Below are 16229 nucleotides of genomic sequence, written 5' to 3'. Positions count from 1 at the left end.
GAAGATATATTTTTGAGCCTTTAATTAACAGTAAACAAAGCTGCATATGATGCATGAAGTGCTATACAAAAAAGATATAAAGGATATATTATCAGTAAGAAATTAATTATTGGTCCTGATAATTAAACTTATTGTGTTCCAGAAAAATAAACATTAGACCCCTAACATTCACATTTCTATTCATCCTGACTGCAGATGCCCTGAATGCAGGCCTCACACAGGCTCTTCTCATGTGGTTTGGTCCACACTCTGGTAGAACACGCAGATGAGTCATCATCCTCCTCTTCTTCATCATAGCAATTCTTGCGAATTTTGGAAAACAGCCGGAGCAAGGCATGCTCCACCTCTTTCTTGGAAAAACCACAAAGCTCAAACACATCATTGTTGCAGCTACGACAGGACTGTCCAAAAGGCCGCATGATCACCGTCCCTCGGCCTTGGTCGCTCCGCAGCCGGTAACGAAACAACACCACCACACGTGCAGAAGGCCAGATCTTGTAGCAGGATGCACACTGGAAACTGGAAGAATAAAGACATTGGAGGAATGTTAGGGATGAAGAACTTCACCAAGAGATGTTATAATCTGAGGGGTTACCAGGAGTCTGTAACCTGAAGGTTTTTAGAATTCTCAGGAGGTTCAGATTTCCAGTGATTTCCCTGACAGTATTTGATACAGTAAAAATGTCAGTTTGACTCTATTAGTATGAGGATACTGTTTTACTTCTGTATATAACTGACTTTATGTCACACAATCAATGTGTTCAAAAAAAGTTGAGGCCCACTGAATTGATTTTCATGTTTTTGTGACATTGACAAAGAATGATTAGTCACAGTCACTGAAGATTTAAGTCTTAACTTTGATCACATTTTCAGTTTTCATTTCCCTTTCGTGGCGTTTGACAAAGAAAACAATGTTGATCCACCAAAAAATGTGCAAAAAATTGACATTAACCTTTTTAAGTTCACGTCATCATATGACTCAGCATCTGAAATTGTAACAAAAATGAAAAGGGGGTATAGCAGATAATAAAACATGTACTAACTGGTGAGTCAAATAATCCAGCTACTACAAATTCATATTTCAACTTAGAATTATTTTAGGTCATTATTATGCAGCATGTAAAGCTTAGAAACATCTAATCTTATGTACACATGTATGCTCCTATTCTTTCTATGCAACAAACCAGATAATTTAATTGTAGGAAGATTCATTTTGACCAAATATATATATAAATATATCGATGTTGGAACAAAAACCTTAATATTCATCAGAACATCACTTTAGGTAAGAATAATAGGTTTTGGATGGAATACAGTTGTCAATGTCATGCTTGAATTCACAAGGTTCTGTTCACAACTTTGCAAAACATATAACATAAAAAATAACCTTTAGATGATGATTTATGATTGAGGACAGCGATGCATCAAACAGAATGAAAGGGGTTCAGTTGCAGCCACATATTCAAGTCCAAATCTTACGTGTTTCGCTTTATTTTTAGCCTTCATGAGTAGTTTCTTGTAGGAAATTCTGCTGATGTTTATGCATGTTGTGATGTTGACACTGGTTCTGTAAGCTGAGGACTAGTTAAGTCTCACCTGTGAATTCTAAGTCTTCTTGCGGAGTGGTGTATTTTGGCATTCCACTTCTTTTCATGGCCTTGTTATGGTTAGTGCCCATTTTTCTCTGCAGAAGGTAGTAAACTATCAATTTCTTTGCTACAGCTCACTCCTCTGAACAGACTGGCATTTTCATTAGCAATTAGTTATTTCTTGCCATTTTGAAAACTACAAACACTAAACAAGATGCATAAATCTCATACTGATACTGATCTGTATCAGTGTTGAACCTTCAGACTGTTTTTCATTGTTTTTCATGCACCAGTGCATCCAGTCATGGTCTATAGAATATTTAACCCACAGCTACAGTATATGATGAATTAGCATGTTCTCCACACTTGATGTGAACAGAAACTTCTGACGTGGAATGCGATATAACCAATTATATTTGATCTAAAATCTACTATTATTACCTCAGGTGACAGTCTGATGAATATTAAGCTTTTTGAATCATTATAAGTATGTACATCTACGTGTTTAGTCAAAATAAATGTCTGTACTGTTAACTTATCATCTGTGTTATATATATACACAATAGGAACATGCATGTGTCTCTCAAAAAAAGACTAGGTGTTTTGAAACTTAAAAGGCATTGTTGTTTATATGTGTTTTTCTGTCTTTGCTGTCTGGTTACCGTGTTGTATTCTTTGTGTTCTTTGCCAATGCATTTGTCATGGGGGACTATTGCTGAGGGGAATTTTTGCTGCTGGGACAATAAGTGATATCTTATCCTATATGTTAACTCCATAAATGTATCAAAATTTATAGCCTGAAAAATAAATATGTGAGATCATATTTCATGTTTTAGGGTAGGATATACTATGTAGCCTGGGAAAGCATAGAGCGTCGCTGTAGGATGACCAGGTCTGGGTAGTAAGAAGAGTACAAGTCATTGTTCTCAGGTTTTATCTACCAAAAGAAACGCTGATGTACAAGATGATGCTGGCCAAAATGCAAAATCAACAGCAAAAACAACTGATAAGGTATTAATCTTCTAGGTAGAGCATTGTAATATGAGGAAAACAAGTTATGCCAAAATGGATCATAAAAGAGGGATAGAGAGGCCAAAGGTTCAAATCAGACCCAGCACATGTACTCTTATGAGTCTGATACAGTTAGCCTGTGTTCAATAAACTCTTTTAGCATCAGATTCTTCCAGTTTCAAATGCTTTTTATAGAGTCTAATAAGTTACATGTGTTTTCAACAAAGTTCCAATTCAATTCACTTTTATTTAAATAGTGCAGATCATAGCATATGTTTATCTCAAGGCACAGTCACATTGCACAGATCTCCAGAGTTTTTAGTTCCGTATTTCTTGACACTTCCGAGGGCACAGAGACAAATGTCTCTGTCAGGTGCAGACACAAAAAGAAGCACAACACTGTAAATGAAACTGACAGTACTTGTCACTCCCTTTTCTTCACTTAACATTTCAGGGACTTTAGTGTGTGTAACCTTTATGGGACAAAAACCGAGACCTAGTTATAAAACCAGGTAAAAAACAAACAATTCAGAAAAGCAGACAATTATGGAAGTGGTAATAAAAACCTTGAAAAACATTTAACACAAGGAGAATTATATATTTTTTACAACCTGATTGTTTGCTTTTAACCCATAAAGACCCAATACTGCTTTTGTGGCCATTCAAAAAATTTTTTCTCTCTATTTAACCTTTCTTTGAATACTATCCTGTGCATTTTGCATTTTTTCAATGAAAATCAGGTCTTCTCCTATATTTAATTTACTAATCATGTAGGTGTTCATAAAGGCTCAGATTAAAATTGAGGGTTATTATATCAGAAACAGAGAAACTGAAGAAACAGTTACTTTTTTAGCAAAGATATATAATGGAATTTTAGCTTCTTTGTCTTATCTCCCTCTCAAACAGTATTGCTTTTCAATGAAAACCTACCTAAGTGTCTTATTGCATACAATATGTACATGTGAAGCAACAAAAGGTGACTGCATGTTCCTGACAAGGTGTGAAACCCGGGCCCATCACTGAACCAAAATGGCCCTTTTGAAGACCCCTGTAGGTGTCACCCAAGAGACGCTATCCACCCTATAAAGGTAGATTTTGCCAGAAGCTCAGGGTCTTTCTTCACAATCACCACACATGTGCATACTGACCTTTTTTTGTAAATAAATAAAAACCTTGTTGGCTGGCAGAGGTCTCTATTTCATTATTCACCAGCAGCAGAGAAAAATTTCTACAACAAATATCAATCACTGAATGTAAAAACAAGTGTCTCCATCCACTGTCATTGATAAAACTCCATGGGTTTTACTGGTGAATCAGTGTTGTAGAAGAAGACAGTGTTTCCATGTTCACTACGGAAAAACACAACGTCCAAATGGGTCACATCTGATGACCATGAAAAGATGACAAACTGGATTTTACACCAATTATTTCCATATATTGGTAGGTTTAGTTGTTGTTGTTACTAAAATAAGCAAATACTACAAAACTCCAGTCGATCCAGTCAAGATACCATAAGTAATACTCAAATCCAGGACTCAGTTCCAAAAAACTGGTTGGATAAGAAATAGTAGAGTAAAACTGGGGCTTTAAATTCATCTGGAACTTCTTCTGTAAGTAAGTGATTTCACACAAAGAATTTGAAGTTTTCCAGGATCATTATTGATCCTTCAGTATGACATATGGACATATAAACATATTCAAGCACAGGCTTCAGTGATACAGCAAATGCAGTGAGTTAAAATGTATATTTATCTGAACATCTTGAGTATATATGAAGTGACACTTACTTTCCATAGGCACGATGGCAGTAAACCTTCCAGCCTCTCTTCCTCTCCTCTTTGGTGACAGTGTCTGTCTGACTGTAGCTGAAGTTGAGAGTCCACTGGTCTCCATGGTCATACTCAAGTTCATCATACAGCAGGTCATCAAAAGTGTCCAGCCACAAAGAAGGAAGCCATTCTGCACAAGGAGAGGAAAAATGGAGACACAAATGCTGACTGTAAATGACACATGAGGTTCATTTCACTTAGTCTATTTTGTAGCAAAAAATCAATGTCTGTAAAATAAATTGTGTGTATCAAAACTAAAATATAAAAATAAAAAAAACTCCCAAAACTCCAAATTAAAACTTAGAAAAGTATGATTTCAGCCCAAAATCGAACAATGTCCACTTGTTTCATTTCAACTCACAGCCACAACTGTTTTCCTTCCATTAGGTCTAATAGTTAGAATTAACACACCGTAAAAACAGACACAGCCTTCATGACGCAGGAAATATTGTTGTGGTAAAATGTCCATAAAGCTGCACCACTGCATCATGTCAAAACAAACCTGATGCAGTTCATAACACAAATAATGTGTTACCTGTCGATCTCCCCATGATGCTGGTGCTCTAAACGAATTATAAAACCTTCTGGTGGACGATGTAAGTTGGAGTGCGAATCCAGAATCTATTTCTAACAGCCTGTCACGAGATGTTTGTTGTCCGCCTCCAGCTGAGAGTCTGGAAACGAAACTTAACATCATGCTTTCTGTTTCCATCCTGTCGAGTCAGAAAACCATGTAAACGAAACCTGACTCAGTTTCACAATAGTGACCACTGTAATAAATACAAGAAGGGAATTTTATCCGACATTTTCTATTTTATTTGTTTTTTATGACCCTCATTTAGCTGCAATACTTATGCGCAGCAAAAGATGTAGATGTTGAACTTTTCTATCAAGAGTATGGGTTTATTTTACTTTAGAGAATAAGAAGAAGAAAAAGAAAGTGTGCAACTTTTTGTTCCATTTACGCTAAAAATTCTCAAAAGTGTGATGCAATTCTGACTTCAACTAGTGACACCCTTCAGGATTAGTCCAGCAGGGGGCAGTATTTCACAAATATCATATCATCCAATGGACTTCATCATGCATAGTCTCTGTCCGCTCGCTCCTCTGACCCAACCCTGACTGAAAGTGCAAAACAATGTGGAAAATACTTTCTCTTTTGTGCTCTCTCTTTCTCTCATTTTTTAGAAACTGAGAAGGAAAAAAAAAAAAAAAAAAAACCCACACTGGGAATGTTAAAGGCAGTGTCGGCTGATGAAATTATTTTGGGGACGCAGTAATATGCAAGTCAGTTTTCAGATGCACTGTAACCACATATCACACATATTTGTATTGCATATAACTTTATAGTTCCACTGTTACTCTACTTCTTAGAGTCAGACATTGTACATTTCCAAGTTACTTCTCAGACTACAGTTTTCCATCCTGTTTCTGTATCTCCAAATGAACTGAACCTTAATGACATATTCCAAACCATGAGGGCTGGAATACAGAAAATTTTACAAACAGTATCATCAAGGAAACAATTTTTGTTAAATGTTGGAAGAAGTTTTACAACTATTAGCATTGATGGACATGTCAGTGCCATCAGAATGACAAGTCCTTATGTCACTGTGTATGTATAAGACAGTCTAATTACTTAGTCATGTTGTTGATATAACAGTGTACTCTGGAGGGATGTTCTGATGTAAAATATGGCTAAAGTTTTGATGACAGTTATGGTAAATTGTAAGTTACATCTTAGTGTATGTGGGAGATTGATTGCAAGAGACTGTACAAGATTCACATTTCCGCTCTTACTGTTTGTACTGTAATTTGTTGACACACCATGTCATTGCAATACAAAAAGGAAAAGACAGCACTGCATAACACAAAGAAAAACAAAACAAAACACAGGTACAAATGTGAACATAGGACAGTCCCCTTAGGGAAAACTATCCATGCAGTGCTATGGGAATTACAGTGCAGTGTTCTTACACTTCCTGACATTCCTGTCTGTTGGGCCACAACCTCTCATCCACATCATAACAAATATTTTTTCTTCATTAGAGAAAGTCAAGATTCACCTTGGAGTAATTTACCAATTCAGGACAGATTTAGTAAAAAAAAAAAAAAAAACTCTAATGGAAATGTATAAAAATATGCTTGACATTTTATGACAATTTGTTCAACCATTTTTCATGTAAAGACTTATGCGATGAACTAATGCCTAAATGTTATGGAGGGTGAGACTATTCAACAGAGACCCATTAAAATACATTTGATCAACATGACATAAGCAAATGATAATGTAGGAAACGGCAGAGAATTGTACATAATCATTTGCATGGATGTACCCAAGCATTTGCAACTTGATCAAAGAAATGAGAAACTGCTTTTTTGAAGTGCACACGTGACACAATGATGTGAAGAGTCAACAAGTAGTTTTGAGAAATTCAATTCTGATCTGAGAAATGTATCAAAGGGACTGATGAAAAACTGTAACATTGTGGAGAAAGTGGAGCTAAAAAAGTCATGAAAAAGAGCAAAAGTCAACTAAACTTTGTAGTGAAATATGTAATTAAATGTTTTTAGTTTAAGCAAAGACAGAAGATTTGTACTGGGAGTTAAAAGCAAATGCATAAGAAGTGTTTACAAACTTGTTTACTTTCTGATCTTATAAATTATAATGTAAACTGTCGTTTAAAGCTATTCAGATAAAATTAAGTCGCTACAGAAATTTGCACTTACAGCTAAAAACAAATACAATATAAAATGTTTACAAAGCACTATTTTTGTTTACATAAGACTTAAGTTCTTTTGCTCGCAAAAAGCAAAAGATCTGGACTTGTAGTTTAAATCATGTTCAGTACAAAATAAATATAAAAGTTGAATTCTCTTAATATGCATGGACAAATGATACACTACAAATTAAGAACAAATGTATAAAATGTTTAACAGCTGCTGTTTGAATGTGTAGGTTAAATATCACAAAAATATGAACACTGGAAATAAAAAAAAATATACTTGGTGCAGTAATCTTAGAATTTTTTAAAAAAACTTTTTTAAAAGTTGATTTGGGGCAACATGGTGGTGCAGTGGATAGCACTCATGCCAGACAGAAAGAAGGTCCTGGGTTCGATTCCAACACCAGTCAATGGGGGTGGGACCTTTCTGTGTGGAGTTTGCATGTTCTCCCTGTGTCTGCGTGGGTTCTGTCTGGGTATCCTGGCTTCCTCCCACCATCCAAAAACATGCACTGATAGGTTAATCAGTATATCTAAATAGCCCATAGGTGTGAATATGAGACTGACTGTTTGTCTATATATGTCAGCCCTGTGATAAACTGGTGACATGTCCAGAGTATACCCCGCCTTCACCCATAAGTGGCTGGGATGGGTTCCAGCGACACTAGTGAGGATAAAAACAGTTCAGAAAATGAATAAAGTTGATCCGACCCTCAGTCACTGTGTAAGGACTAACAGTGGTCTCTGGCTAATTTGAGTTTTAGACCTTGTTCTACATGACACACCTTTATAGAAGTCACTCATAGTAGCTCAGGTTTTTGCTGGGATGTTCTTTGTCTTCTTTCTTTCTTTAGCCAGATATCTAACATTCTTCTACCTTGTATGTCAGGCCTCACAAGCACTGGATTTAGTTCAGATGAGGTGACATACTGCTTGGAGTGAAGCAATGGGTCATTTCCAACTGAAATTCCACTCTTTGTCCAATCTTTCACAGGGATGAACCATCTTCTCCTTCAAAATGTTACAGTATACTGTATAGTGGAATCCATAATGTGAGTCAGTCCTAGCATCATGCAACCTCAAACCATGATTACACCACTACCATGTCTGACTGTAGGTACATCACACTTCCCTTTGGCACTGTTCATTAGGTCATTACCATAAAAGATGTTACGGAGGTTAGAGGACTGGGTAGGCATCTCTGGTCCTGCCTTGAAATGGTTCAAGTCCTATCTGGAGGCCTGGGGGTGGGATTAAATACGTTTTTCTTCTTCCCACTCCTTTTCGAGCATAAATGAATGATTTTTTTCTTTTTTTTGTGTGTGTGAACTTGTTTGTATTCTATAAATGCTTGAAATAAACAATGAATGAATGACTGACTGAATGAATGAATGAGGACTGGAAGTTTTGTTCAAATCGGAAACTGTGTTTCAGATCAAATGGCAGTGACTTGTGGGGTCCCCTAGGGGTCCATCCTGGGACCCCTCTTGTTCAGTCTTTACATGTTGCCCCTCGGCCAGTTGATACGCAGTAATAACATGTCCTACCACAGCTATGCAGATGATACTCAGATTTACATCTTGCTGACGGCAGATGAACATGGGCTCATGGACTCACTCTGTCACTGCCTCGAACACATCACTGTGTGGATGCAAAACAACTTTCTCCAACTAAACTTAGACAAGACTGAAGTCATTGTCTTTGGCCCATATAAATGGCTTCCGTGCGGTCAGACAATAGACTTTAAAATATGCACCCATATGAACCATCTTGGACCCTGAGAACCTCAGTGACAGGTCCTTTGCTGGTGCCCACAGTCAGGACTAAACATGGTGAAGCTGCGTTTCGGTTCCATACAGCTAAACTCTGGAACAATCTTCCTGCTGACGTGAGACAGGCCACTAATTTGACAATGTTTAAAGGTGCAGTATGTGGGAATTATGTTCTAAGTAATTATAAAATGGCCTTGACTGTCACCAGACATTAAGGAATCATATTCATTTCAAATACTGATATTACTGACAGTAGTAGTCCAGCCAGAATATTTGCATTTGAAAAGCTGAGTGCCAGCCCCGAAATGATGTTTATGTTGTCATTGTGTGTTTTGGTCTGATGCTCCACCCATCACCTGTCTTCCAATCACAGAGTCAGTTGCCTTTAAGCGTCCAGGTTGCCAGTTCCCACTGAGCTGCAGCTGGAACATTTCTGGTCATAAATGTCTAACGTTAATAAACCTAAAAAGCCTCTTATTATTCCCAAATATGTTGTGACAAAGTGAGAAACAAAACAAGGATATGTATAGGAGATGCTTTTGAAACATGGAGATGACTGAAAGCGGAGAAGAATTTGAAGACTGATGCCGGCTCTCCCTTAGTCTCACCACCAGGTAGGAGATGGCTTAAAGCTCATTTACCTTTTCCCTATCTCCTGAATCTTTGCAAACTTTCATTTGAGTGGGCAGGACGTTTGTCCTGGACTATTATATATTAGACTTACGTATAATTAGTCTGGTGATAATTTTTTTGAATTAAATTTATGGTGTGGTGGCAAGGATTGGTGGAAACGCTAGTAGTAGACACTCATGCTGGATCTGGCAACCTCTAGTCTGGGGGAAGGAGGAGAGGATACCACACTCTACAGTATTTTGAATGCGATTCCAGTACCAGTTTTGGCCACAATCCTACATATGGCACCTTTAAGTCCAGGCTCTGTTCAACTGTGCATATAACAACTGAAAGGGCTCTATCAGCACTCTTCTCTTATACTTTATTTTAATTGATTATTATTTATGTTTATTCATTATAATGTAATTGCAATTGTGTGTTTTCAACGTGTCTCTCTTCCATTTTCGTAAAGCGCTGTGAATTACCCTGTGTATGAATTGTGCTGAACAAATAAATGTGCCTTGCCTTGCCTTGCCTTACCCCATGAGATCCAAACTAGCTCAGCTTGGTTTCACTGGGCCCATATGATGTAAAATAAATAAATAAATGAATAAAATAAAGTAAAACAAAGACCATGATGTTGCTACTTCCGTACATCTAAGCTTTTAAAACTATTTATTTGGCTTAATAAGCAATTGGGTTACATGAACATAAATCTGAATTTCTTCAGTTATAATGCATACAAACATTTTGAGATGTTTTCAGAAAGACTCTTAAAATCAGCTTTAGCTCTCACACCAGAAGAAAGAGTCCATCTTTGACCAGCTACAGTCTCTGTATTACTCAGGATAGTTTTATTATTGCTGTGGGGATGTCTTTTTCAGCATTTGCAAAGCATTCTACAAACTATATTTTTTCCTTGTTTACATTTTGAGCAGCTGTGCCCCAAAATGTCCGTGAACGATCCTGCTGTGAGCAGATGCCCATATCACAGGCCTCACACAGGCTCGACTCATGCGGTTTGGCTTTTGCTTTTGGAGCACACACAGGCAAGCTATAAGAAACTTCACCATCTTCCTCTCCATAGCAGTTCTTCCTAATTTTGGCAAACAGCCTACGCAAGGTCTGTTTGACATCTCGCTTCAAAAAACCACAAAACTCAAACACATCATTTCTGCAATAATGGCAGGACTGTCCAAAGGGCCGCATGATCACTGTTCCCCAGCCTTGGCCAGTCCAGAGGCGGTAACGAAACAACACCTGCACACGTGCAGAAGGCCACATCCGCTGGCAGGATGCACACTGAAATCTAGAAGAAATAAAGACTTGAGAGTCAGGGATGAGGAGCTTCACCAACAGCCTGTACAGTTAGGACACTACAAATTGGAGGGATTACGCCGAATAATAATTGTCCTACTGGGAGAAAAATACCTGATTTTACTTATATCAGATACGCACATTCCAAATCTGAAATCAGAATCATGGCAGAAGGAATGCACAAGTCATAAATCCATTAGCAGCATTTAACTACACTGTTTTAGTTCTGTAAATTCTAAGTGATCAAAATTCATGCGTCTCTCAAAACCATAAAGAGAAAGCTGCAATTCATTTGTGCAACATTTTTTGGTCCACAATAATGCCCCAAATTCTGATTGACTAGTTGAGGACATGCTGAAAGCCTGTGAACAGATGAGGCTGCAGAACATCACTCAAAATATATTTTCTCCACTTTCACTTTGATTTTTCCACTCAGTTTGGGTGACAGTGATGAGCATGATGAAGAATTTCCTCCAGATATTTCTGAGATGGAACCTAGATATGAAGGAGCTTGATCCCAAAGCAGAAAATGGTCACAAACCACAAGTGCAAGACACAGTGTCTGAAACTTTTCTGAACAAAGCTGATGGGCTCAGATACCTACATTTATTACACACTGGCTCTGATGTTCATATCTAAGGGTAAATTTGCCACTTTAGCCACACTATCCTCTGATTGTAATATACCGTAAAAGATGTTGGTGTAAGATTGAAAATTCATATGTTTTACATGTTCACAAAAGTCAAAATCCTGGCATAAAGATTTCCAATTTGGAATCAGTAAACCTGATTTCGAACAGATGTTTGTTTTCCAGACAAAAAGCTTTTTTTTTTTTTTTTTTTCTGTCAGTATTATCTATGTGTATTATGAAGGCTAATTCCCTAATAGAAGTATTGATTAATTAATTATTATTGCATTAAGTACAGGTTTGTTCAGGTTTTTACCAGAATTCAAAAGCACATGTGACCTCGACCCACATTGGGAGGATGTCATTGAACTTATGTAACCGACAAATCTGATCTTAATGACATTTTATCATATGACTGAGCATCTGACATGAGATAGCAACACTGAGCAGGGAGTCATGTCTAAGAAAACACAATAAGAGCAATGTCTAATGGAGCTCTAATCAAAATTGTGAAATTCTTGTGGGCGTGTTTGAGTGTAGCAGGTGATAAGAGAAGTGAGTCAGAGAAACATACTGTATATGCAGGAAAACATATTGTTACATCATAATTTAGCTTCACCACCTCACATTTTATCCCCAAATAATACAGTATGCAGTAAAAGTAAATACTGATCACAATAAACATCTGGTAGAGCTGAACCACCATAAATAACCACTAAATAAAACTTGGACAGAGGAAACAGAATGAGGAAGTACAAAAATATTATTTTGGCCTGATACGTGCAAGCAACAAAAACCTTTTTGGCATTTTCAAGCAATTTTTTATTTTCATTTTTCCCCCCGAAGATCTATAATGATCCTTTAATATGGCAAACAAATATTAACCGAGTAGTAAATCCAAATAATCAGTGTGCCATTATCATTGTTGTTTAAATGGTTTTAACAAATGGATCTATGAGCTACATGTTGAACTTACTAAGTGACACATACTTTCCATTGGTGCAGTGACAGGAAACCTTCCAGCCACCCCTTCTCTCCTCTAGGCTGAGAGTATTTGTCTGGATGTAGCTAAAGTCAATAGTCCAGTGGTCTCCATAGTCCAGCTCTTTGTCTCTGAGGAGTAATTTCTCAAAGGTGTCCTGCCACAAAGAAGGAAGCCATTCTGCACAAAGGAAGACAAGATGAAGATGAGCTAAAGTGAAAACTGTAGGTTTAAGTATCAAAACACTATAAACACGAACACATCATAGGACACTACGGCTTAGATGGTACAGGAAATTTTGTTGCAACAAAGGCATAAAAATTACCATAAGCCCTCTGTGTCTTGTTAGCATGTTTTGTATTACCTGCTCCAGATTTCTGTGAGTTTTTCCCCTTGCTTCTTGATTTGTAAGCTTTTTTTTCTTTGCTGGTGCACCTCCGTAATGTCTTCCCCATGGTGCCTGATGATCACAAGTAAGATATTTTCTTGTGGGACCTGAAAAACCAGCCTCTCAGTCAATTAGCCTGTTTACATGCACACCAATACTCCAACATGATATCATGACTCACGTAATTTAATTGTCATGTTATCCGTACACATTATAAGCTTTCTGCATGTATGTTCATGCCGTTATTAGCCCCCTGTCCAACCTGAATTGATGCGTCAAATACCACGCACTGAGGATCAGGGTTGGGGTTACGGTTAGGGGTTAGGACTATGTGAACCGGAGATCTTGGTGTAAACTGACATGTGATCAAATGGCATTGAATAACACACGGAAGGTCAAAAATGTGTAGGTATAGCACGCCAAATGCCATAAGAACTGCTGTGACATACAATACCATTTATTGAGATCAGTCTGAAGACTCCAATCATTATTCAATTTCTGGAGTTATCAGATTATTCAAGCAATCATGTAAATAGTATAAACTGATTTGTTTTATCAGGTAACAGCAGTAATCTCATTGAGCCTGTTTAAATGACCATAAAAGTTTGATAACTGGGAGTAATCGGATAATTGTAAAAATCAGATCTAACACATGCGCTTAAGAAATGCAATAATTCGAAACCCCTCGTTTAGACACTCGAGTCCATTATTGGATTTCTTTCAGACTACATACGTACGTAGTGATGGTACATTTAAACTTCCTGTTGTCTTTCGCTCACATTAGAACTTCCATTCTCCACGATTTGATTGTGTGTACACAGATGTAAAAGAACAAAATAAATCAGATTAACCTGTATGCATGCAGGAAGACACCGGAGTATTGATGAGAAATCCAGGTACGTTAATCTGATTTCTCATCAGATTATTACTGTTATTTGATAAAGCATATCAGATTATACTGTTGACATGGTCAGTTGAATAACCTGATAACTCCAGAAATTGGATAATGATCGGAGTATTGGTGTGCATGTGAACAGGCTCATTATTAGAAATCAGATTAACACACCTGGATTTCTCCCCAATACTCTGATGTTGATGTTTTCCTGCATGTATACAAGTTAATCTGATTTATTTTATTCGTTTAAGTCTGTGCATGTGTAAAAACAATTAAATCATAGAAACAGAAGTGATGAAGTCAAACGTGAGCGGAAGACAATAACAGGAAGTTTTAAGTAAAATTTTGAGTAAACTTTTTTTTAAAATGCATCTGAAAAAACTGCTGCATCATGATGTTTCCAATATGGGAAATTATTTAATTTTTAAAAAGCCAAAATTTGTACTTTCCCTGGTGTCAGGAGGTTGGCCACAATAGGACAGCCTGCCATGCTCAACACAGGTAGAGGAAGTTGTGCACACAAAACTGAGCGCAATAAAAATGGAAGTACCCACACAGGCAAGGATTCTTGATCTTCACACATCCAAAACAGAAGCTTTTGCACATTGGCTGCCCAATAATAATGCCTTAAATCAGGTAGGGTGAAACCACCTCTGTCTTTAGGGGACTGCAGAATTGATTTGCAAATTCTTGCTGGTCTGCCATACAATCCATGAGAATGTTGAAATTTTCTTATCCAAATTGTCGAAGAAAAATTTAGTCTGAATGTGACCTAGAGCGGATTTTGGTGCCACAATGCGGCTATTGGATGCTTGACAACACCACTTGGAGTCTTTCACACCAAGATATATTTGTCTCACTTCACTGTTACATACTTAAGCCAAACAGGTTCGACGTATGTAGGTAATGAAATGGTCAGAGACGTTCAGTAGAAAAGATAACAATATTTTATTTAGAAAACAATTCAATTTAAAATTGGCCAAACTGTCACAATAAAAAGCACAATCTGTGCCAACAGGGATAAACCAGGTGAGTAGTGGCTGCCGCCACAAACCGTATCACTTAATACAACCAAGGGCAATTGATGGGTTGTCAAGGGCAGGTTACCTGTCCAGGGTACAGGTGAAGTCCACCACACGTGCTCAGGGGTCCGGTGCCTGTAGTCTGACACACACACACACACACACACACACACACACACACACACACACACACACACACACACACACACACACACACACACAGCCACTACAAACCAGTGATTCAGTCAAAATGGTGAGGTGCAGTTTACCACTACGATACGTGGTGTGGTTTGGTGTGCAACAGAGGGTCCAACAATCTGCCCGGAGAACAGCTTCTCTGAAGCTCTAACAAGGAGGAACAAGACAAAAAGAGGAGTTATGTTACAGCCAGTGAGTTAGGAGTGACAGACATCATTTAGATTTATTCTTTGTTAATGTGGAATGTGTTTTAGAGTATGGGTAAGAATGACTGCATATTATTATTTTTTTTCCTTTTAATAAAGATTTTGGTTGTACTTATGTGTAATGACGATGTAATCATTATTTGGTATGAATAAACAAAACACTTGAATGACCACGCAGTCTTTTCTGAACTTTTATTACTGACATAGGATTGAAACAGTGTCAGTGCTTCAGTCGTACGCTTGACAGGTTGCTATGGCTTCAGTTGTCCACCAGATGTCACCGTCACTGAAGCCTTGAATCTTTGAATCTTTTTCGGTGCATTTGTTATGAAAGCCTCAGCGCTATTGATGGGACTTTTTGTTCTTTGAAGGGAGTCGTTCAGTCAGGACTGACTGGCTCTTTTATGTTTTTTGCATTATTTTGAAACACCAATGTTTTAATGACTAAATAAGCTACATGTGATGATTGACATTACATTTTAAAGGTGTTTAAATGGCGCAGCAGTAAATATTTTCCTACCGTAAAAAAGAATAGTTAGTTAAAATGTGTGGGCTAAATACATGACATGAGAGGTGACATTAGGCAAATGCTGGAATTTGACAAAAAAAAAAGCATCATGGTACATTATGTGGACTAGTCTGTAGCCTAAAAATGAAGAAGAAAATAAAACATTTTCTTAGGAAATAACATTTTATTATCCTCAAAACAAGAACAATAAATGTGTGTAAAAAAAAATTTCACAAAACACAACAGTGATTAATCACTGCAATTACAGTACTTAAATACCTAAAAAACTGTAGTGCAAATAAAATACTTCAAGTAACATTGGAAAATACCTGATATCTCTAATATAAATATCAAAATGATACCACATCAGGAGTTCTCTCACTTCTACTCTGTATATAAAGATAAGGGATTGTAGAAAAATAAATAATATAAATAATGTTTTACATCTTTCGAACATTATAAAAAGCTGTATGTATGACATACATACCAGTTTCAACCAGTCTTCCAGCTCCGCCTCCTCCAGTTTGCTCACCTCAAGCTTCAAAC

The 16229-nt window shown here is 37.3% G+C and overlaps 2 protein-coding genes across 4 annotated transcripts; both read right to left on the bottom strand.

Annotated features, from left to right (window-relative positions):
- On the bottom strand, positions 1-5121 carry LOC115428955 (receptor-transporting protein 3-like). 2 transcript variants are annotated; one of them, XM_030148227.1, is made up of 3 exons: positions 4965-5121; positions 4388-4559; positions 1-519 (listed from the first exon to the last, which is right to left on the bottom strand). In XM_030148227.1, the coding sequence occupies exons 1-3, from the start codon at positions 4978-4980 to the stop codon at positions 177-179; spliced, it is 531 nt and encodes a 176-aa protein (XP_030004087.1). In that variant the 5' UTR covers positions 4981-5121; the 3' UTR covers positions 1-176. The 2 variants fall into 2 exon arrangements, with proteins under 2 accessions (XP_030004087.1, XP_030004086.1); XM_030148226.1 differs by lacking the exon at positions 4965-5121 and adding an exon at positions 4841-4946.
- A 5047-nt stretch (positions 5122-10168) lies between these two features.
- LOC115428954 (receptor-transporting protein 4-like) lies at positions 10169-16229 on the bottom strand. 2 transcript variants are annotated; one of them, XM_030148224.1, is made up of 5 exons: positions 16171-16229; positions 14857-15116; positions 12831-12961; positions 12475-12646; positions 10169-10848 (listed from the first exon to the last, which is right to left on the bottom strand). In XM_030148224.1, the coding sequence occupies exons 3-5, from the start codon at positions 12919-12921 to the stop codon at positions 10446-10448; spliced, it is 666 nt and encodes a 221-aa protein (XP_030004084.1). In that variant the 5' UTR covers positions 12922-12961; positions 14857-15116; positions 16171-16229; the 3' UTR covers positions 10169-10445. The 2 variants fall into 2 exon arrangements, with proteins under 2 accessions (XP_030004084.1, XP_030004085.1); XM_030148225.1 differs by lacking the exon at positions 16171-16229 and having other exon boundaries at positions 12831-12926; positions 14857-15570.

Source organism: Sphaeramia orbicularis, chromosome 11 (genome assembly GCF_902148855.1).
Source record: "Sphaeramia orbicularis chromosome 11, fSphaOr1.1, whole genome shotgun sequence".
Taxonomy (NCBI): Eukaryota; Metazoa; Chordata; class Actinopteri; order Kurtiformes; family Apogonidae; genus Sphaeramia; species Sphaeramia orbicularis.
Note: the sequence above shows the minus strand (reverse complement) of the source record. Positions and strands in the feature narration are given on the sequence as shown.

Bases quoted from the DNA above. Each gene is read 5' to 3' on its own strand.
- LOC115428955 (XM_030148226.1), bottom strand. From the start codon at position 4,919: ATGATGCAGTGGTGCAGCTTTATGGACATTTTACCACAACAATATTTC. The intron at 4,560-4,840 runs GTGTGTTAATTC...CTCCTTGTGCAG, and splicing joins AGGCTGTGTCTGTTTTTACG to AATGGCTTCCTTCTTTGTGG. The intron at 520-4,387 runs GTAAGTGTCACT...TTATTCTTCCAG, and splicing joins TGCCATCGTGCCTATGGAAA to TTTCCAGTGTGCATCCTGCT.
- LOC115428954 (XM_030148224.1), bottom strand. From the start codon at position 12,921: ATGGGGAAGACATTACGGAGGTGCACCAGCAAAGAAAAAAAAGCTTAC. The intron at 12,647-12,830 runs GTAATACAAAAC...TCCTTTGTGCAG, and splicing joins CTCACAGAAATCTGGAGCAG to AATGGCTTCCTTCTTTGTGG. The intron at 10,849-12,474 runs GTATGTGTCACT...TATTTCTTCTAG, and splicing joins TGTCACTGCACCAATGGAAA to ATTTCAGTGTGCATCCTGCC.